The 16898-nt window shown below is 44.0% G+C and overlaps 1 protein-coding gene across 2 annotated transcripts in view; it reads right to left on the reverse strand.

The window, feature by feature from the left end:
• PXYLP1 (2-phosphoxylose phosphatase 1) overlaps positions 1-16898 on the reverse strand; it is a 95796-nt gene that overhangs the window by 42335 nt on the left and 36563 nt on the right. For both annotated transcript variants that reach the window (XM_044291753.1, XM_044291752.1), the window contains exon 2: positions 1892-2027. In XM_044291753.1, the coding sequence (XP_044147688.1) occupies positions 1892-1970 (79 nt within the window). In that variant the 5' untranslated portion in view covers positions 1971-2027. The remainder of the gene's footprint in view (positions 1-1891; positions 2028-16898) is intronic.

A 16898-nucleotide genomic window follows, 5' to 3' on the forward strand; every position in this document is an offset into this window, starting at 1 on the left:
TACCACATTTCTACATATCTGCTCTTTCTATGCTTAGGAGTCCAGTAGGCGGTCTTATCAATAACTGAGAGCCATACCTGTATGCGTGTGTGTATACAGATGGTCAACCACTCCGTAGGACCACCTCTTTTAAAGGGGTTGTTCAAGTTGATTTTAAATTTGACCCATGTCATCTGATACTGTAAAATAGAAAATGATATACTCACCTCTTTCTCCTGTGCGCTTCTCAGCACCACTGTTCATTCCTTCTTCTGCTGTTTGTATACATTCAGATATACGATACATGACCGCTGCAGCCAATCACTGCCCTCAATTGAGTACGGCACAAGACTGCTGAGGACAGTGATTGGCTGTATCACGTCACCACTGCAGACTGTAAACAGCCACCGGGAAGAGGACTGGACCGACAGCACAGAGAATGGCACAGGAGACGAGGTGAGCATATAATCATTTTTTATATCGCAGCATGGCTTTCTCACCCATCCCCAGCAGATCTGAGCATGCATATGTATGGAAGGATCGGGAGAGATAGCTTGTTTGGTAACAAAAGGTTCGGAAAATTGAATCCAGCTTCCCCAGGAGAGTCGGGTGGCCACCATATTCATTTGATTGTCAGCTGAAACCCTCTGAAATTGTTGTAATGTTTATGGCCAGCAATTTGAATTAGTAGAAAGAAGAGGTCCGCATCAGAATCTACTCTCTCAGAGACTGTCCAGGGGACACACCCCATCTCCTAGGGCAGTGATCTCCAATTTGTGGCTTTCCGGCTTTTGCAAAACTACAAATCCCATCATGCCCCTATAGCCGCAGGCTGTCAAGGCATTATGGGAGTTGTAGTTTTGCAACAGATGGAGAGCCATAGATTGGGGAACATTGTCCTAGGGGGGGATAGTAAGAGCCAGTTATCACATTTCCAGGATAAATAACAGAAAGCAACAGGCTATAAAGACAGGAATCACCTAAAATCATAATGCAAGTCTTAAAGGGCTTGTGCTGTGGACTAACTAACTGATCGATAAGGGTCGACCACTGGTACCCCCACGATCACGAGAAAGGGAGTCCCATTTCCCCATTCTGAAAGAGCGGCAGGTCATGCATGTGAAATCCATTTATTTTCTATGCAGCACCAGAGATAGGTGAGCGCAGGGGCGGATTTGGGAACTTAAAGTGTCCCTGGAAAAAAAAAAAAAAACTAAAAGTGGCCCCATGTTGTAGGTGGATCCAGATTGACAGAAGGTGGGGCAATATAAGTAGGCAGTGACAACAGAAGTAGGGAGGGCCAGCAGTACCTTAGTGCAGAACAAAATGCCGCCCCAGCAGAACCAAATACCACAGTGCAGCATAAAATACTGGCGCCTGCATCGCAGTATTCAACTGTATCACTGTCCTGAGGACGGTGATACAGTTGAATTCAGGAGGGCACCTGTGGCTACATCAGGGGCATAAGTACCTGATGCTCCTAGCATTAGTTAATGCTGAGAACATCAGATCGTTAGGTACACAGCCGATGGCTGGGAGTAGGGCTCAGGCAGCCACCTGGGGATCGGCCCACCGGGAAATTACTCTATAGGATCTATGTACAGTCCTCCCTCAAGTGAGCGCTGTGCTTAGCTATCTCCGGCACTCCCACATGCATGACCTGCTGCTCCATCAGAATGGGGGAACAGGACCACGTTCTCATGATTGGTGGGGGTCCCAGTGGTCAGACCCCAGCAATCAGCTAGTTATACCCTATCCTGTGGCCCAACCCCTTTAAGTGCATTTTGCGATACCTACAATAACCAAGATCAGTGGTTTACAAGTGTGTAGAACAAGTGCTTAAAACTGACAAAAATAAGTAACTGAAATACTTTAACAGTCACAAAAAGGTTACTCTGAGTGTCATACTCACAGAACTGAAGACTGAGGCTTAGAAAGGCTAGAAGGGCAGCCAGGGCCAGCAGTAAGATAAAGCGGTTTCGGAGAAGCATTCTTCAATTCCTTCTACTTGGTCTTCATGGCTTCTTTGTTTCTGCCATCAAACCTCTCTAAGAAAGAAAATGTAGAAGGTTAATTCTCTGCAGTGAACTATTTGTGAGACGGTTGCAGTTACAGGACTAGATCTGGGTACTTCACAGGGATGTAGCTATAGTGGAGGCAAGGGAAGTGGCTGCTACGGGGCCAGAACTAAGAAGGAGTCCACCCGGGAGGAGGACCGAAAGATTTTATTGTCAGGACCCCCTCAACAGTATTATACAAGGATATTATATACAGTGAAAATATATACAGTGATAGGACATACAATGTATATACCTGTAGGAAACGGTGGGAGCGGCTGCCTTGCCTAGTCTGGGAGAGCAATCTTGACTAGCCGCAATAGTGATGGTTGCACTGGGCAATCAAAAAGTTGCTGTGGGGTCCAGTCAGTTTTAGTTACACTTTTGGTACTTCACATCAGTGGTGATCACATTTCTGATGAACCCTTATGGGTATATTATCATTTATTGCAATCAGCTACCACTAAAGGGTTGCATGGGATTTTAAAAAGTTAGCCCAAGGGCAGGAAATGGTATAGGGGACAAAGTTGATGGTCTCCACCATTTTTCCAGCGATAAAGTCATGTACTTAATTCAGTTGACTGCTGCAGATAATCATTGACCTCACCTGTCACACTTGCAGGTATGGTATGAGACTACTGAGGCCAGTGATTGGCTGCAGCAATCATGAGAATGATGTACGCGATATCATCACTACAGCACCACCAAAGAGGAGCAGCAGGGGACTGATCATTAAAGATTTATTTTTTATACCATTACCCTTAGGTCAAGTTTAGTCAAATCCAGGACAACTCCTGTAAGGTCCATATACAGCAGCAGACCGCTGAGGCCAGTGATTGGCTGCAGTGGGCTTATGTTGTATACAGCTAAGTCACCGCTGCAACAGAAACCGGAGATGAGGACCAGAGCTAAACTAAGTGGTAACTATATGTTCTTAATATTTTATTACATTTGGGCAGCACAGAGTTGGGGGGTTCACCCCTTTATACGTGTTGATCTACAGAACAGTGCATTCTAGTTTCCCTGTGGAATTATTTGGATGTTACACAAGAAAATGTATTCTTGTTATGCGAGTTTCTCGGTAATTGCCTTTATAACATTGCAGGCCTATAAAGCACAGTGGAGGCAGACAACTTGGCGAGGAAAAGTAGTTTAAATGGTACACGGGTAATAAGGAAAGCACAACGGTTTCCAATTTTTTTTTGTCTCTAAACGCTTGACACTAAAGGGCATCTGTCACCCTTTCATTTTAGGGCATTCATAAGATGCACTAATACAGAAGAGCCTGCTGGTGCACTACCACCCTCCGAATGCGTCCTGGGGCTATACGATGTCCTCTGTGCTTCAGCCCTTTAGGCTTCTTTCACACAACCAAGATTTTTGTCTGGGTGCGATGCACGTAGCAAACACGTAGCATCTGGGCTGAATGCGGACCCATTCACTTCATTGGGTTTGTGCCTCATTTATCACTGATCCTCTCTGTGTTCAGGAAAAATCGCAGCATGTTCTATATTGTGCGTTTTTCACTAAGCTCTGGCCCCATAGAAGTGAATGGAACTTGTGTGAAAAACAAAAGGCCATTGGATGCATTTTTCACTGGTGGTTGCTAGAAGACGTTGAGCGTTAGTCTTAAAAGCGTCAGCCTCCTTATCTTCCAGAAGCCAGTAATTCCCATTTCCTTTCCAGTGGACACTCCAGAAACCTCCTGTCACCAAAAAATCCATCTAATGTAAAACAGCAAATGGACAAGAAGGGAGGAGCAGCTTCAATCTCTCTTGCAGAAGAGCGATTTTATGCAGTTTAGTTTTATCTCTTGCTACACACAGGGGGGGGATTTATCAAACTGGTGTAAAGTAGAACTGGTTTAGTTGCCCATAGCAACCAATCAGATTCCACTGTTCATTTTGCAAAGGAGCTGTGAAAAATGGAAGGAAGAATCGAATTGGTTGCTATGTACAACTAAGGCCTCTTTCACACTTGCGTTGTCCGGATCCGTTGTGTACTCCATTTGCCGGAATTACACGCCGGATCCGGAAAAACGCAAGTGAACTGAAAGCATTTGAAGACGGATCCGTCTTCAAAATGCGTTCAGTGTTACTATGGCAGCCAGGACGCTATTAAAGTCCTGGTTGCCATAGTAGTAGTGGGGAGCGGGGGAGCAGTATACTTAACGTCCGTGCGGCTCCCGGGGCGCTCCAGAATGACGTCAGAGCGCCCCATGTGATCACGTCATCCATGCGCGTGGGGCGCCCTGACGTCACTCTGGAGCGCCCGGGAGCCACACGGACTGTAAGTATACTGCTCCCCATTACACTTTACCATGGCTGCCAGGACTTTAGCTTCAGAAAAAGCTAAACGTTGGATCCGGTAATGCGCCGAAACGACGTTTAGCTTAAGGCCGGATCCGGATTAATGCCTTTCAATGGGCATTAATTCCGGATCCGGCCTTGCAGCAAGTGTTCAGGATTTTTGGCCGGAGCAAAAAGCGCAGCATGCTGCGGTATTTTCTCCGGCCAAAAAACGTTCCGTTCCGGAACTGAAGACATCCTGATGCATCCTGAACGGATTTCTCTCCATTCAGAATGCATTAGGATAAAACTGATCAGGATTCTTCCGGCATAGAGCCCCGACGATGGAACTCTATGCCGGAAAAGAACAACGCAAGTGTGAAAGAGCCCTAAGCCAGTTCTGCTTCACACCAGTTTGATAAATCTCCCCCTAAATCTATAAATTGCCGCTGCCTAAGGGTCCTTTTACACACCAGATTTCTGTCCGTAAAGCGCGCTGACTGAGAACATAGCAAGTCAATTGGCATTCATTTAAAGATTTTTCATGCAGGCCATGTGAACGATGACCTACTGCTTAGAATTGTTTGTTGTGAGGCCGTGCAATAATTTTTAGGTGGTTTTCAAGATACTGTACAGAAGTGCGTTTGTCATCCAATTGTCCATTGTAACATTAAAAGGAACCTGAGGTGGTATGTTTCAGTGGTATGTCACTTCTGTCATGACATTCAGTAGTATTATAGTACCGATGCTGTGAGAGATACGAGTCTGATGCTGCCCTCAGACTATGATGATCGGTTTCTTTCCAATGCACGACAAGAAACCTGTCAATCGGGGGGAAGAGAGCAACATCGGACACCTCTCTCAAGAAGCACTGCTGAGCGTTGTGGGCTTTGGCAGGTCAGTACTAAATGTCGTCATAGAATTGACAGACCGCTAGAAGAGCGGATCTGTCACTACACTATGCTGCCCTCAATGACAGCAGAACAGTGAAGCTGACATATTGGGCTTGTATTACTTTTATTCATTTTTTTAGGTTGACAGCGTGAAAAAAAACACAGCAATTCTGCCATTGTTTTGGAGTATGTTTTTATGGCCTTCACCATCTGGTATAAGGCTGCTTTCATATTTCCGTTCTTCTGCTCCATTATAGGAGTAGAACGAAAAATAATGAAAGTGCCTGATTCGGCACTTAACTGAGGCGTATGGAGCCTACAGACCCCACTGGTTTCCGTTCAGGAGAAGGTTTTTGTAGCAGAGAAAAGTCCTGCATTGATTGTATGTTTCTGTCACAGATGAAGCAGAACGAAACCTGGGTCGGGTAAGTTTGGAAAGAATTTTATATGCAGTTTTAAAAGCTTTTATCTTGTGAGTAAATTAGGCCTCTTTCACACGGGCATCATGGATTTGGGCCGGATAAGATGCGGGTGCGTCATGGGAAAAAGTGCGATTTTTCCACACGAGTGCAATACATTTTAATGCGTTTTGCACGCGCATGAGAAAAATCGGCATGTTTGGTACCCAAACCCGAACTTCTTCACAGATGTTCGGATTAGGTGCTGTGTAGATTATATTATTTTCCCTTATAACATGGTTATAAGGGAAAATAATAGCAATCCTAATACAGAATGCTTAGTAAAATAGGGCTGGAGGGGTTAAAAATAAAAATTATAATAATTTAACTCCTGCACAGCAAAGAAGAAGAAGAGAAGCCGGGCAGCGCGAACAAGTGGATTAATGTGAGTTCAATTATTTTTATTTATTTTTTAACCCCTCCAGCGTTATTTTACTATGCATTCTGTATTCAGAATGCTATTATTTTCCCTTATAACCATGTTATAAGGGAAAATAATAATGATCGGGTCCCCATCCCGCTCATACCCTAGCAACCATGCGTGAAAATCGCACCACATCCGAACTTGCTTGCGGATGCTTGCAATTTTTACGCAGCCCCATTCCCTTCTATGGGGCCTGCATTGCGTGAAAAACACACAAAATTGAGCATGCTGCGATTTTCACGCAACGCACAAGTGATGCGTGAAAAATCACTGCTCATGTGCACAGCCCCATAGAAATAAATGGGTCCGGATTCAGTGCGGGTGCAATGCGTTCACCTCACACATTGCACCCGAGCGGAAATCTCGCCCGTGTGAAAGAGGCCTTAAAGTGTCTTTGCGTAACCTGTGTAAGAGGATCTTCACTGAATAAAGGCTACAGCAGGAGACCACCACACAGAGAAAAAACATCACCACAGATTGTGATTAAAAGAAGCAGCAGAGATTCAAGATGGAAACCAGGGAACTTGAGCCTAAGGCCTCTTTCACACTACAGTTTTTTGCGTTCCGTATACGGTCCGTTTTTTGCGTTCCGTATACGGTCCGTATACGGAACCATTCATTTCAATGGTTCCGCAAAAAAACGGAATGTGTTCCGTATGCATTCCGTTTCCGTATTTCCGTTTTTCCGTTCCGTTGAAAAGATAGAACATGTCCTATATTTGGCTGAGAATCACAGTCCGTGGCTCCATTCAAGTCAATGGGGCCGCAAAAAAAACGGAACACATACGGAAATGCATCCGTATGTCTTCCGTATCCGTTCCGTTTTTTGCGGAACCATCAATTGAAAATGTTATGCCCAGCCCAATTTTTAATATGAAATTACTGTATACTGTATTTGCCATACGGAAAAACAGAACGGAACAACGGAACGGAAACGGAACCACAACGGAAGCAAAAAACGGAACAACGGATCCGTGAAAAACGGAACGCAAAACACTGAATGCAACATACTGTAGTGTGAAAGAGGCCTAAACCTGGGGATAGCAGCTGCTTTGTACTGAAGACTGAAATACTTACCTCTTCGAGGAGTGTCTGATTGTTCCTGCGGCACAGATCCGGTAATGTTGAACTTGTGATCTTTAGGTCTCTTTCACACAGGCAAGTTTTCCACATGGGTGCAATGCGTGACGTGAACGCATAGCACCCGCACTGAATCCTGACCCATTCACTTCAATGGGTCTGTGTACATGAGCGTTGTTTTAATGCATCATTTCTGCGTTGCGAGATGTATATTCTGCGTTTTTCACGCAGCCCTGGCCCCATAGAAGTCAATGGGGCTTCAGTGAAAAACGCATTGTATCCGGATGCAGTCCAGAAGCAAGTGCGGGTGCGATGCATTTTTCACTGATTGTTGCTAAGAGATGTTGTTTGTAAACCTTCAGGTTTTTTTCACGCGCGTGAAAAACGCATCAAAACGCTTTTCACCCGCGCAGAAAAAACTGAACAACTGAACGCAATCACAGACAAAACTGACTGAACTTGCTTGCAAAATGGTGCGAGTTTCACTGAACGCACCCTGACACAATTCGTATCGTTCGTGTGAAAGATGCCTTATTGTAGGTAATTTATTTTCCAGGTCTGCATCCATTTAGCCAGTGTAACCTAGGCTTACGGCAGAGGAATCTCTTTAAAGGGAGTCTGTCACCCCATTTGGACATTATAGACCGCGTATGTAGCGTTCTGGCATAACTTTAGATGAATCAAATGGTACCTCTGTTGCGTTCTTCTGCGGTTCACCTGCGGCAAAAACTGGCTTTTATTCATATGTAAATGAGGGCTCGCAAGAGCCCAGGGGCGGCGTAAACTTCTTTGGAGCCCAGGATGCTCATCCTTTTTTTGTTAATATCCCCGCCCCAGCCTCTGCCTGCCCTTCTCTTCCCTTGCGTCCTCCTCCTCTCCCAGCGAAATCCCGCGCCTGCGCTCTGCCTCGGCATGCGCACTGCGATGCCCACTGTCGGCATGGCATCGCTGTAGCTACTGTGCATGCTCCAGCCAACGGCATGGCATCGCTGTAACTACTGTGCATGCTCCAGCCAACGGCATGAACCCAGCTGCAAGGAGGTGGATCAGAGTCGCGCAGGAGAAGATGAAGTCATCGCAGTGCGCATACCCCGGCCAAGCGAGGCAGAGCGCAGGCGCAGGATTTCGCTGGAAGAGGAGGAGGATGCAAGGGAAGAAAAGGTCGGGGATATTAACAAAAGAGGATGAGCAGCCTGGGCTCCAAAGTAGTTAAAGCCGCCCCTGGGCTCTTGTGAGCCCTCATTTACATATGAATAAAAGCCAGTTTTTGCCGCAGGTACCATTTGATTGATCTAAAGTTATGCAGGAACGCTATGTAAGCGGTCTATAATGTCCAAATGTGGTGACAGACTCCCTTTAAATATAATGTGTAATCTCAGCGACTGTTGGAGCATCTGCGGTGAATACCTGATATTATTGGAGAAAGCGCAGCCTTTGAAATGTCCTTCACATGATGCAGCATTTCTATTGGCAATTACCACTATCATACCAGAGGATACAAAAACATTACTGTAGCAATTCTGATTTAGTGTTTACATAAACTGCCCCAATTTGTATCTGAAGTCTCCCAAAATAATAGAATTATCTACAAAGCTTAAAAAAACCAAAAGAATCTAATTTTATATAAACATTTCAAAAACGTAGTTATCAATAGGACACAAAGGATTGCAAACTATGCTACTAGATGGCTGTAGAAACATTTATAAAACTATTCAAAAGTCAATTGTAAAGGTAAGTTCACACCTGCCTCCATTGCAGAGTCCGTTTAATATAGTTCTGCATGCAGGGATTTGATGTCCGCTTAAATTCCAGACCCCAGAACAGAATCCATTATAGTCAATGGGTTCCTTTTGGCGCCGTTCGGCTCAGCTATGTGCCATTATTTTGGTCATTCTGCTCCTAGAACAGAAAATAATAGCAGGGATGTGAACGCCTCCTATGAGTGGACTTTGGTTCTCTTCTACAATCAATGATCCTTTGATTGCTTGTATAACGCTTTATGAATGCATAGTATTCCAAAGCATTATAGCCCGACTCTGCTCCACTCACAACCTATTAGGCCAGGCATGGCCAACCTGTGGCTCTCCAGCTGTTGTAAAACTACAACTCCCACCATGCTTTGCTGTAGGCTGATAACTGTAGGCAGTCTGGGCATGCTGGGAGTTGTAGTTTTGCAACAGCTGGAGAGCCTCAGGTTTGCCAGCCCTGTATTAGGCCATACCTCCTCTGACTGGGCTTAATAGGCCCTAATAACACATCATAGGGTTCCGATTGCCAGACAGAGTGCACCCCATTTGAATTGGTCCATTGACTATAAGGGCTCATGCACACGTTGGATGTCCTCAAATTGCGGTTCCGCAAAACACAGATACCGGAATAATAGGACAAGTTATGTTTTTTTGAGGAACAGCCATACGGACACAGAATTATTTCAGTTTTTTTGCAGCCCAATTGAAGTGAATGGGTCCGCATATGAGCCCCAAAAAACTAACAAAAAAAACTAACAAAACGGACACGGGAAAAATAATAAGTTTGTGTGCAAGAGCCCTAATGGGTCTGGGTGCTGTCGATTTTACAAATAAAGGCAACTGAACATCAGCATTGCCCATCTGAATGAGCCCTTAGGGGGTACAAAAGAGCAAAGCGAAGCGGAATTCCGTCAGAAGTTCAGGAACACTTCAATTCGCAACAAATCCAAATTCCTTGCGCCTCGTGGTAACAAATCAATTTTTCCTAAAATGACAGCTGCACGTGTTACAAAGTGAAAGTAAGAGGTTCGGGAATGCGAGATCACCCATAATGCCATGAAGCCAGACAATCCCCTGTGATGTCACAGCCCTATAAAACCTTTGTCTCACGCAGTCTCCGCAATTGTCCTGTGAGCTGAGGATAGGGGAACGATTGATAGAAGAATATTGGAAAGTGCAAGGAGACTTATTCTGCTACAGTTTTATTTATTCCTACATCAGCCATAAATGTAATTCAGTACCAATAAGATGGACGCCTTTATTATTCCAGTGCCAGCGTGCCAACCAACACCATCCAGTCTGCACCCCTTAGGGGGCCAGGTCTTACTGATGACCATCCTCATGTTTTGCTGGCTTTACTTCTTCCAAATCATTCTTCAAAGTCTCCATGTCCTAAAAAAGTCAGCAAGATGCAGAGAGAGGAGGATCTGGATGTTCCTGATGACATATTCTCATTGATATTAGATCATGTGGAAAAGGAGGAAAAGCAGATGGCAGAAGAAGGGCTCCCACCTGTGGGACAGGAAAGCGCTGGTGTTGGAGTAGTGGGTATGCCAGAGCTGATTAATATTCTATGTTTACTACAAATAACCTGCAGGAGATTGTAAGCCAGAACAGCAAAAATATGCATTTTGTGCCCCCACCTAACCCACCAAAACACATACCAGCAACAGCCCCTGTTTAAAGGTGCCACGCGGCCAGTAACAATGAAGACGGACTATACAGTGCGGTCTTCATTATTAAATTTGATTCTGCAAAGTTGCTGAATCAAATTTTTCAAAACTTCGCTAATATCTAATGTTTAGCCTTGTAACTGATCCCCAAGGGGTTGTGCCACAAAAAATATTCTAGATTTTTCAAACCAGCAGCTGGATTTGAATACTTTTGTATTGCCTTTTATAAAAAATTCTGTATAGCCAAACAATGAGCTATTCAATAAAATTTACCTGTATAGCGCCATCTGCTGTTTGCACTTTTCCTTATTTCTCCGTCCACCTCACTGAGGTGGTCACACGCAGTCAGTTTAAATTTTGAACTGCCACCAGACCTATCTTCTGTTAGAAGCTGTTACAGGGAGAAAGCTACAGCAGAAAGGACACACCCCCTGGGAAAGGACACACACAATGAACTGTCAGCTTGAAATAAATGTAGCAGAACAACTGAAACAATGAATTGGGAGATCTCTGGATCCACGTGAGGTACAGGGCTGGTTCTAGCTTTGTTAGAAAGAGATTTTCAATCATTGTATAACCCTTTTAAATACAATGGCACGGCTCATGGATAAGGGTGGCTGTTTGTGAAAAACTAGACTCTTTCTGTAAGGCTACATGCACACGACCGTATGTGTTTTGCGTCCGTAGGGCATCAGTTTTTTTTTGCGGATCTATTGTAATAATGCCTATTCTTGTCCGCAAAACCGACAAGAATAGGACATGTTCTATTTTTATTTCGGGGCTACGGAACGGACATACGGATATGGATAGTACACAGTGTGCTGTCAGCATTTTTCAATGAACGGGTTCGCATCCTATCTGCAAAAAAAATGGAAAGGATGCGGAAACAAAATACATTCATGTGCAGGTGCATGTAGCCTATTCTGAACAACCCCATAGACCTTTTTAATGTAGAACTTCTGTGATGTGGTTTTCACCTTCCACTCATTTCTGGTGTGTGTTGAGGGTTATGGATATGGATAGTGTTATGGATATCCTCCGGAGGTTTGCTTCTACCCTGTCATGTATTTGATTTTATTGGTAAACTGGCCTGTCCCTTTCATTAAAATGCATTGCTTTAGCTCAAGGGACCAGATAATCAATCAGTGAAGGCAGAACGGCTTAGGATGTTGACCCCTCTGACACACACTGGTCAAACGCCTGTGGATTTAATCCTTTTCACAACATGTTTTTTTCTGTACTGTTAATAGAAGGAAAATCTGAAGACTTCTTGGAGCTCAAGTTAAATCATAAGTCAGGTCACATAGTCGAATGATCGAGGAGCTGAAAAAATGTGGATGTTTTGGTACCAAGAACATTGACCATCTTTTTAACCAGTTCAAGACCAGGAGCATTTTCCATATATTATTATTTTTTTAGTACATGCATCTTTAAAAAGCCATCAATTTGGTTATGTAAATAATTTCTGTGCCTTTTTTGGTAGTACATGGGGCTCAATTTTTGTCATTTTTAGTTTAGTATTTTTGTTAACTTTTTTTATTAAAAGGAAAATTATTTAAAAAAGGGGAATTCAGCTTTTTACATAGTTTCATATTTTTTTATTTGTTAATAGCACAATATGCAACTAAAATATTTTTGTTATCATGTCACCTTTTGATAACGGTCATTTTGAAATATGGGATGTATGGGTTATGGTGGCTTTGGGTGGGGCTAAAAGCTGTGCAGCTGTGTGTGGTGGCTTTTTATTGATTTAAAAAAATAAAATATTTATATATTTTTTTATTTTATTTACTTTACACTTTGCGCTCCTATAAGGTCACACAAGACCTTTGCAGAACAATTAACATAATAAAAATTTTTTATTGCTGATTTCAGTCCTCTGCCCTCCTAGTTAGTCATCCTTCTCCGGCACCGAGATCGCGCACACGAGCCTTGCGCTCTCCGAGCCGGAGGAGAATGATGAAGGACTGAAAGGGGAGCAGTTATCTGGGCACATTGGCGAGGGGGTCTAGGCACTTGCGGCCATAACGCTGCCCCTGGGCACTTGCGAGTCCTAATTAGCATAACTTTACAAAGTTGTTTTTTTCCATGATCTCTACGTGGGGAAGACACAATACAGGTACTATTTTAATGGTGGGCAATTGTTCTATAATGTGATATGAGCGGTCTAAAACGCTCAAAGTAGGTGACTCCCTTTAAGAAGCCTGTTAATAAATTAGGTACATCATCTAGAAGCCAGTGTACCAGAAAAGCAATAAGCTGGCATAGATTTCGTTAGATTTAGTTGCAATGTTGGTGGCAGACTCCATTTAAATTTGACGCATCTTATCCCAGCGCATTTCTTATGAAGACTGGTATAGGATATGGCAGCTGTAAGAACTTTCCTCCCCATCTTCTTAGAGGCCAGTAATGGAGGCAGCCTGCACAATGTCATGCATGAAGTAGCGGGTATCCTCATGTTACCCTTGGTTACATTCGCCTCTTTATTTCGAGGTGTTCTCTGTGTAAAACATCCGGCTCCACCAGCAATCAATAGCAGCTCTCTGCGTCTGTCTCCAGTAAAGTACGGGCCTAATTCTATCAGATGGCTCCAGACATCCACCATTAAAGAATGTAGACTGCACTTACTGAACACTCATGTGTGTATTAAAAAGGAGCTCCGTCAAGAACCAAGAGATCCATTATGAAAGCCTTCTCCGTAATGTTCAGCACTGTGGGAAGGGGTGAGGTGGAAGAACGTCTCACACATTTCTATATATCATACAGTATTTATTTCTTGATATTTTTATTATATTCAGGGTGTGTGGCCTCTTATCCTGGTGAGGGATTTTTTGTCGGTTATGTTCTGTGTCTCCAATATAACAGAAATGCAGGTCCGCCATGTTTATAGCGTTTCCCCCAAGCTGTGACCCCGCTGACATGAGTGTAAACTCCTGGAGAGCCTGCATTGCATGAGGGAACAGGGAGGCCATTATGGCTGGGCTGGCGGTGCCCCCTACCATGGAATCTGCTGATTGAAGGGGGTGACACGAGACTGGTTCAATATGTCTTAAAGGGAAAGTGTCTTTAGAAAATGACCTATTGTTTATATCCATTTTTCTTTAAACACATTTTGGTGATGTCATATTTAATGTACCGTGTCAATATATTTTTTTATTTTTAAATCCTAAAATCCAGTTTTTTTGGTGCTGGCCACAAAGCCTAATCATAGGCGCCACTTCTTGGTCACTACAGATCACGTTTCAGTAGTCAACTCACTATCAGCATAGGCAGGATTAGAATGACAGATATTACCTGTATAAAGATAACACAGGATCCGCCATTCAAAACAGGTGCCCATGATAACTTAGGTTAGTGCTACTACTCCTTCCTTGTACAAGGACCTCCACACAGGGCATGTCTAGAAAACTCTCCCATGGAATTCAATGGGGCAGTGTTATAAAAGTGGTGTAAAGCAAAACTGGCTTAGTTGCCCATAGCAACCAATCAGATTCCACCTTTCATTTTCAAAAGCAGCTCTGAAAAATGAAAGGCAGAATCTGATTGGTTGCCATGGGCAGCTGAGCCAGTTTTCCTTTGCACCAGTTTTGATAAATCTCCCCCAATGAGTCCTAACCAATCTATTGAGTCTATGGCCCATGGTGGCTGCAGTAAAGCATCTCTCTAAATGCTGTTAACAGCTCAGGCAAGATGGTAGCCCCCATAATCATGTTCAGGAAATAGAATTTAAAAAAAATAATCTACAATCCGAAAATGAAAACAGAGTACAAAAAAGGAGGTGTGTTGCTATTAGGTTTTATCTCGCAGAAAAAATATATATAGGTGAAACGTTCCCTTTAAACTTCAGTTCTACAACTGCAATGGAGCATTGGCTGAGAAATCAAGCAGTGGATAAATTGTCCATGTCTATGATAATGATATGACTCACGGGTGTCATTAGTGTCAGACGGGTTATTACCTTGTTATCACTGCCTATTACCAGATCCAACAGGGACTGAAGTCCCAGGATTATTGTGCATTGGCTTAAAATACGTGTGCTACATTAGAAAACGGTGCCCGCTCTCAGACGGCACGCTGCACAGCACGAGAAGCTACTTTACAATAGTATTAACTTAAAGGGGGTTATTCTAGAAAATACATTCAGCACCTATCCACAGACTTCAGGGGCCTCACCACTGGGACTGATCACTGGTCCTGAGCCCCTTGTTCCTTCTCACATGACCATTGTGAGGAGGACTGTAGAGTACCTCCAATCATATAGGTACCGTGCTGCTTACCATTATTGGCACCCCTTCATTTTTTCATAGACTGTATAATATCTTCAGAAATAAATGGAAATGTACCAAAGTTATATCCTCGTGATTTTTAATTAGTGATCCAAAGTAATACAACAATAAATAATTGTTTTTCAACTTAGTCTACTTTCACACTGGCGTTTTGGCTTTCCGTTTGCGAGATACGTTCAGGGATCTCACAAGAAGTCAAAAACGGATCAGTTTTGCCCTAATGCATTCTGAATGGAAAAGGATCCGCTCAGAATGCATCAGTTTGCCTCCTATTAGTCTCCATTCCGCTCTTGAAGTGGACACCAAAACGCTGCTGGGCCAAACGGATCTGTTCTGTCCCCGATCCATCATGGCTATGTTAAAGATAATACAAACGGATCTGTTCTGAACAGATGTAGACGGTTGTATTATCTGAACGGATCCGTCCATGACGGATCCACACAAAACGCAAACGAGAAAGTAGATTTACATGTTGTCATTTCAAAGAAGAAACGGAATAAAACTGAATGTGCAGCAATAAAAGGCACCCCTAATCAGGGCTCCAGATGGCGACCAAAATAGTCGCCAATGCGACTTAGAATTTACAAACGGCAACAAGACTTTTTAGTCTTGTCGCCATTTGCGACTAGACCCGCTGCCGCAGCTCTGCCGTTGAATACAGCAGCGGGCACCAGAGATGATAGTTCTCTGCCCCGCCGCCGATGGTTTTCTCAGCAGCGCAGTGGAGAAGTCTCTCCCTTCCCCTGTGCTGTTGCCGCCGCCTTCTCCAATAAGAAGAGAGACGGGAGGAGGAGGGGGAGGGGCTGTGGCCACTGCGTCACCAATGAAGATAACTGACCTGGTAATACAAATACAGGAGGCGGTTGCCGAAATCAAATAGCCAGCACCCGACCTCTATGACAGGGAGCTGCGATCAGCGGCAGTTAACCCTTCAGGTGCGGTACCTGAGGGGTTAACTGCAGAGGATCGCAGCTCCCTGTCATAGAGGTCAGGTGCCGGCTATTTGATTCCGGCACCCGCCTCCTGTATTTGTATTAACACGTCAATTATCTTCATTGGTGGTGCAGTGCGCCCCCCCTCCCCAGTATAATGAACATTGGTGGCGCAGTGCGCCCCCCCAAAACCCCAGTATAATAAACATTGGTGGCGCAGTGCGCACCCCCCAAAACCCCAGTATAATAAACATTGGTGGCGCAAGGTGACCCTCCCCCAACACCCCAGTATAATAAACATTGGTGGCGTAGTGCTAATCAGGGTTAAAATTTTTTTTTTTAAAAAGGAACTCACCTTCTCTAATTGTCATCGCGTAGCTGCCGGTCTCCTGTTCTTTCTTCAGGACCTGTCAAAGGACCTGTGGCGACGTCACAGAGCTTATCACATGGTCCATTACCATGGTGATGGATCATGTGATGTACCATGTGATGAGCACAGTGATGTCACCACAGGTCCTTTGACAGGTCCTGAAGAAAGAACAGGAGACCGGCAGCTACGCGATCAATTGGAGGAGGTGAGTTCATTTTTTATATTTTTTAAACCCTTAGTTGACCTTCTACTAAGCAGTCTGTATTAAAGAATGCTATTATTTTCCCTTATAACCATGTTATAAGGGAAAATAACAGTGAATAGACTTTCATCCTAGCAACCATGCATGAAAATCGCACCGCATCCGCACTTTCTTGCGGATGCTTGTGATTTTAATGCAGCCCCATTAACTTCTATAGGGCCTGTGTTGCGTGAAAATTGCACAACATAGAGCATGCTGCGATTTTCACGCAACGCACAAGTGATGCGTGAAAATCCCTGCTCATGTGCACAGCCCCATAGAAGTGAATGGGTCCGGATTCAGTGTGGGTGCAATGCGTTCACGTCACGCATTGCACCCGCGCAGAAATCTCGCCCATGTGAAAGGGGCCTAAGGGTGAATAGGACAAGGGTTCCAGCCCCTAAGGGGGCTAATCGTAAGTAAAAAATAAAATAAAAAACACAAACACTAAGGCTACTTTCACACATGC

The sequence above is a fragment of the Bufo gargarizans genome, chromosome 4 (genome assembly GCF_014858855.1).
Source record: "Bufo gargarizans isolate SCDJY-AF-19 chromosome 4, ASM1485885v1, whole genome shotgun sequence".
Taxonomy (NCBI): domain Eukaryota; kingdom Metazoa; phylum Chordata; class Amphibia; order Anura; family Bufonidae; genus Bufo; species Bufo gargarizans.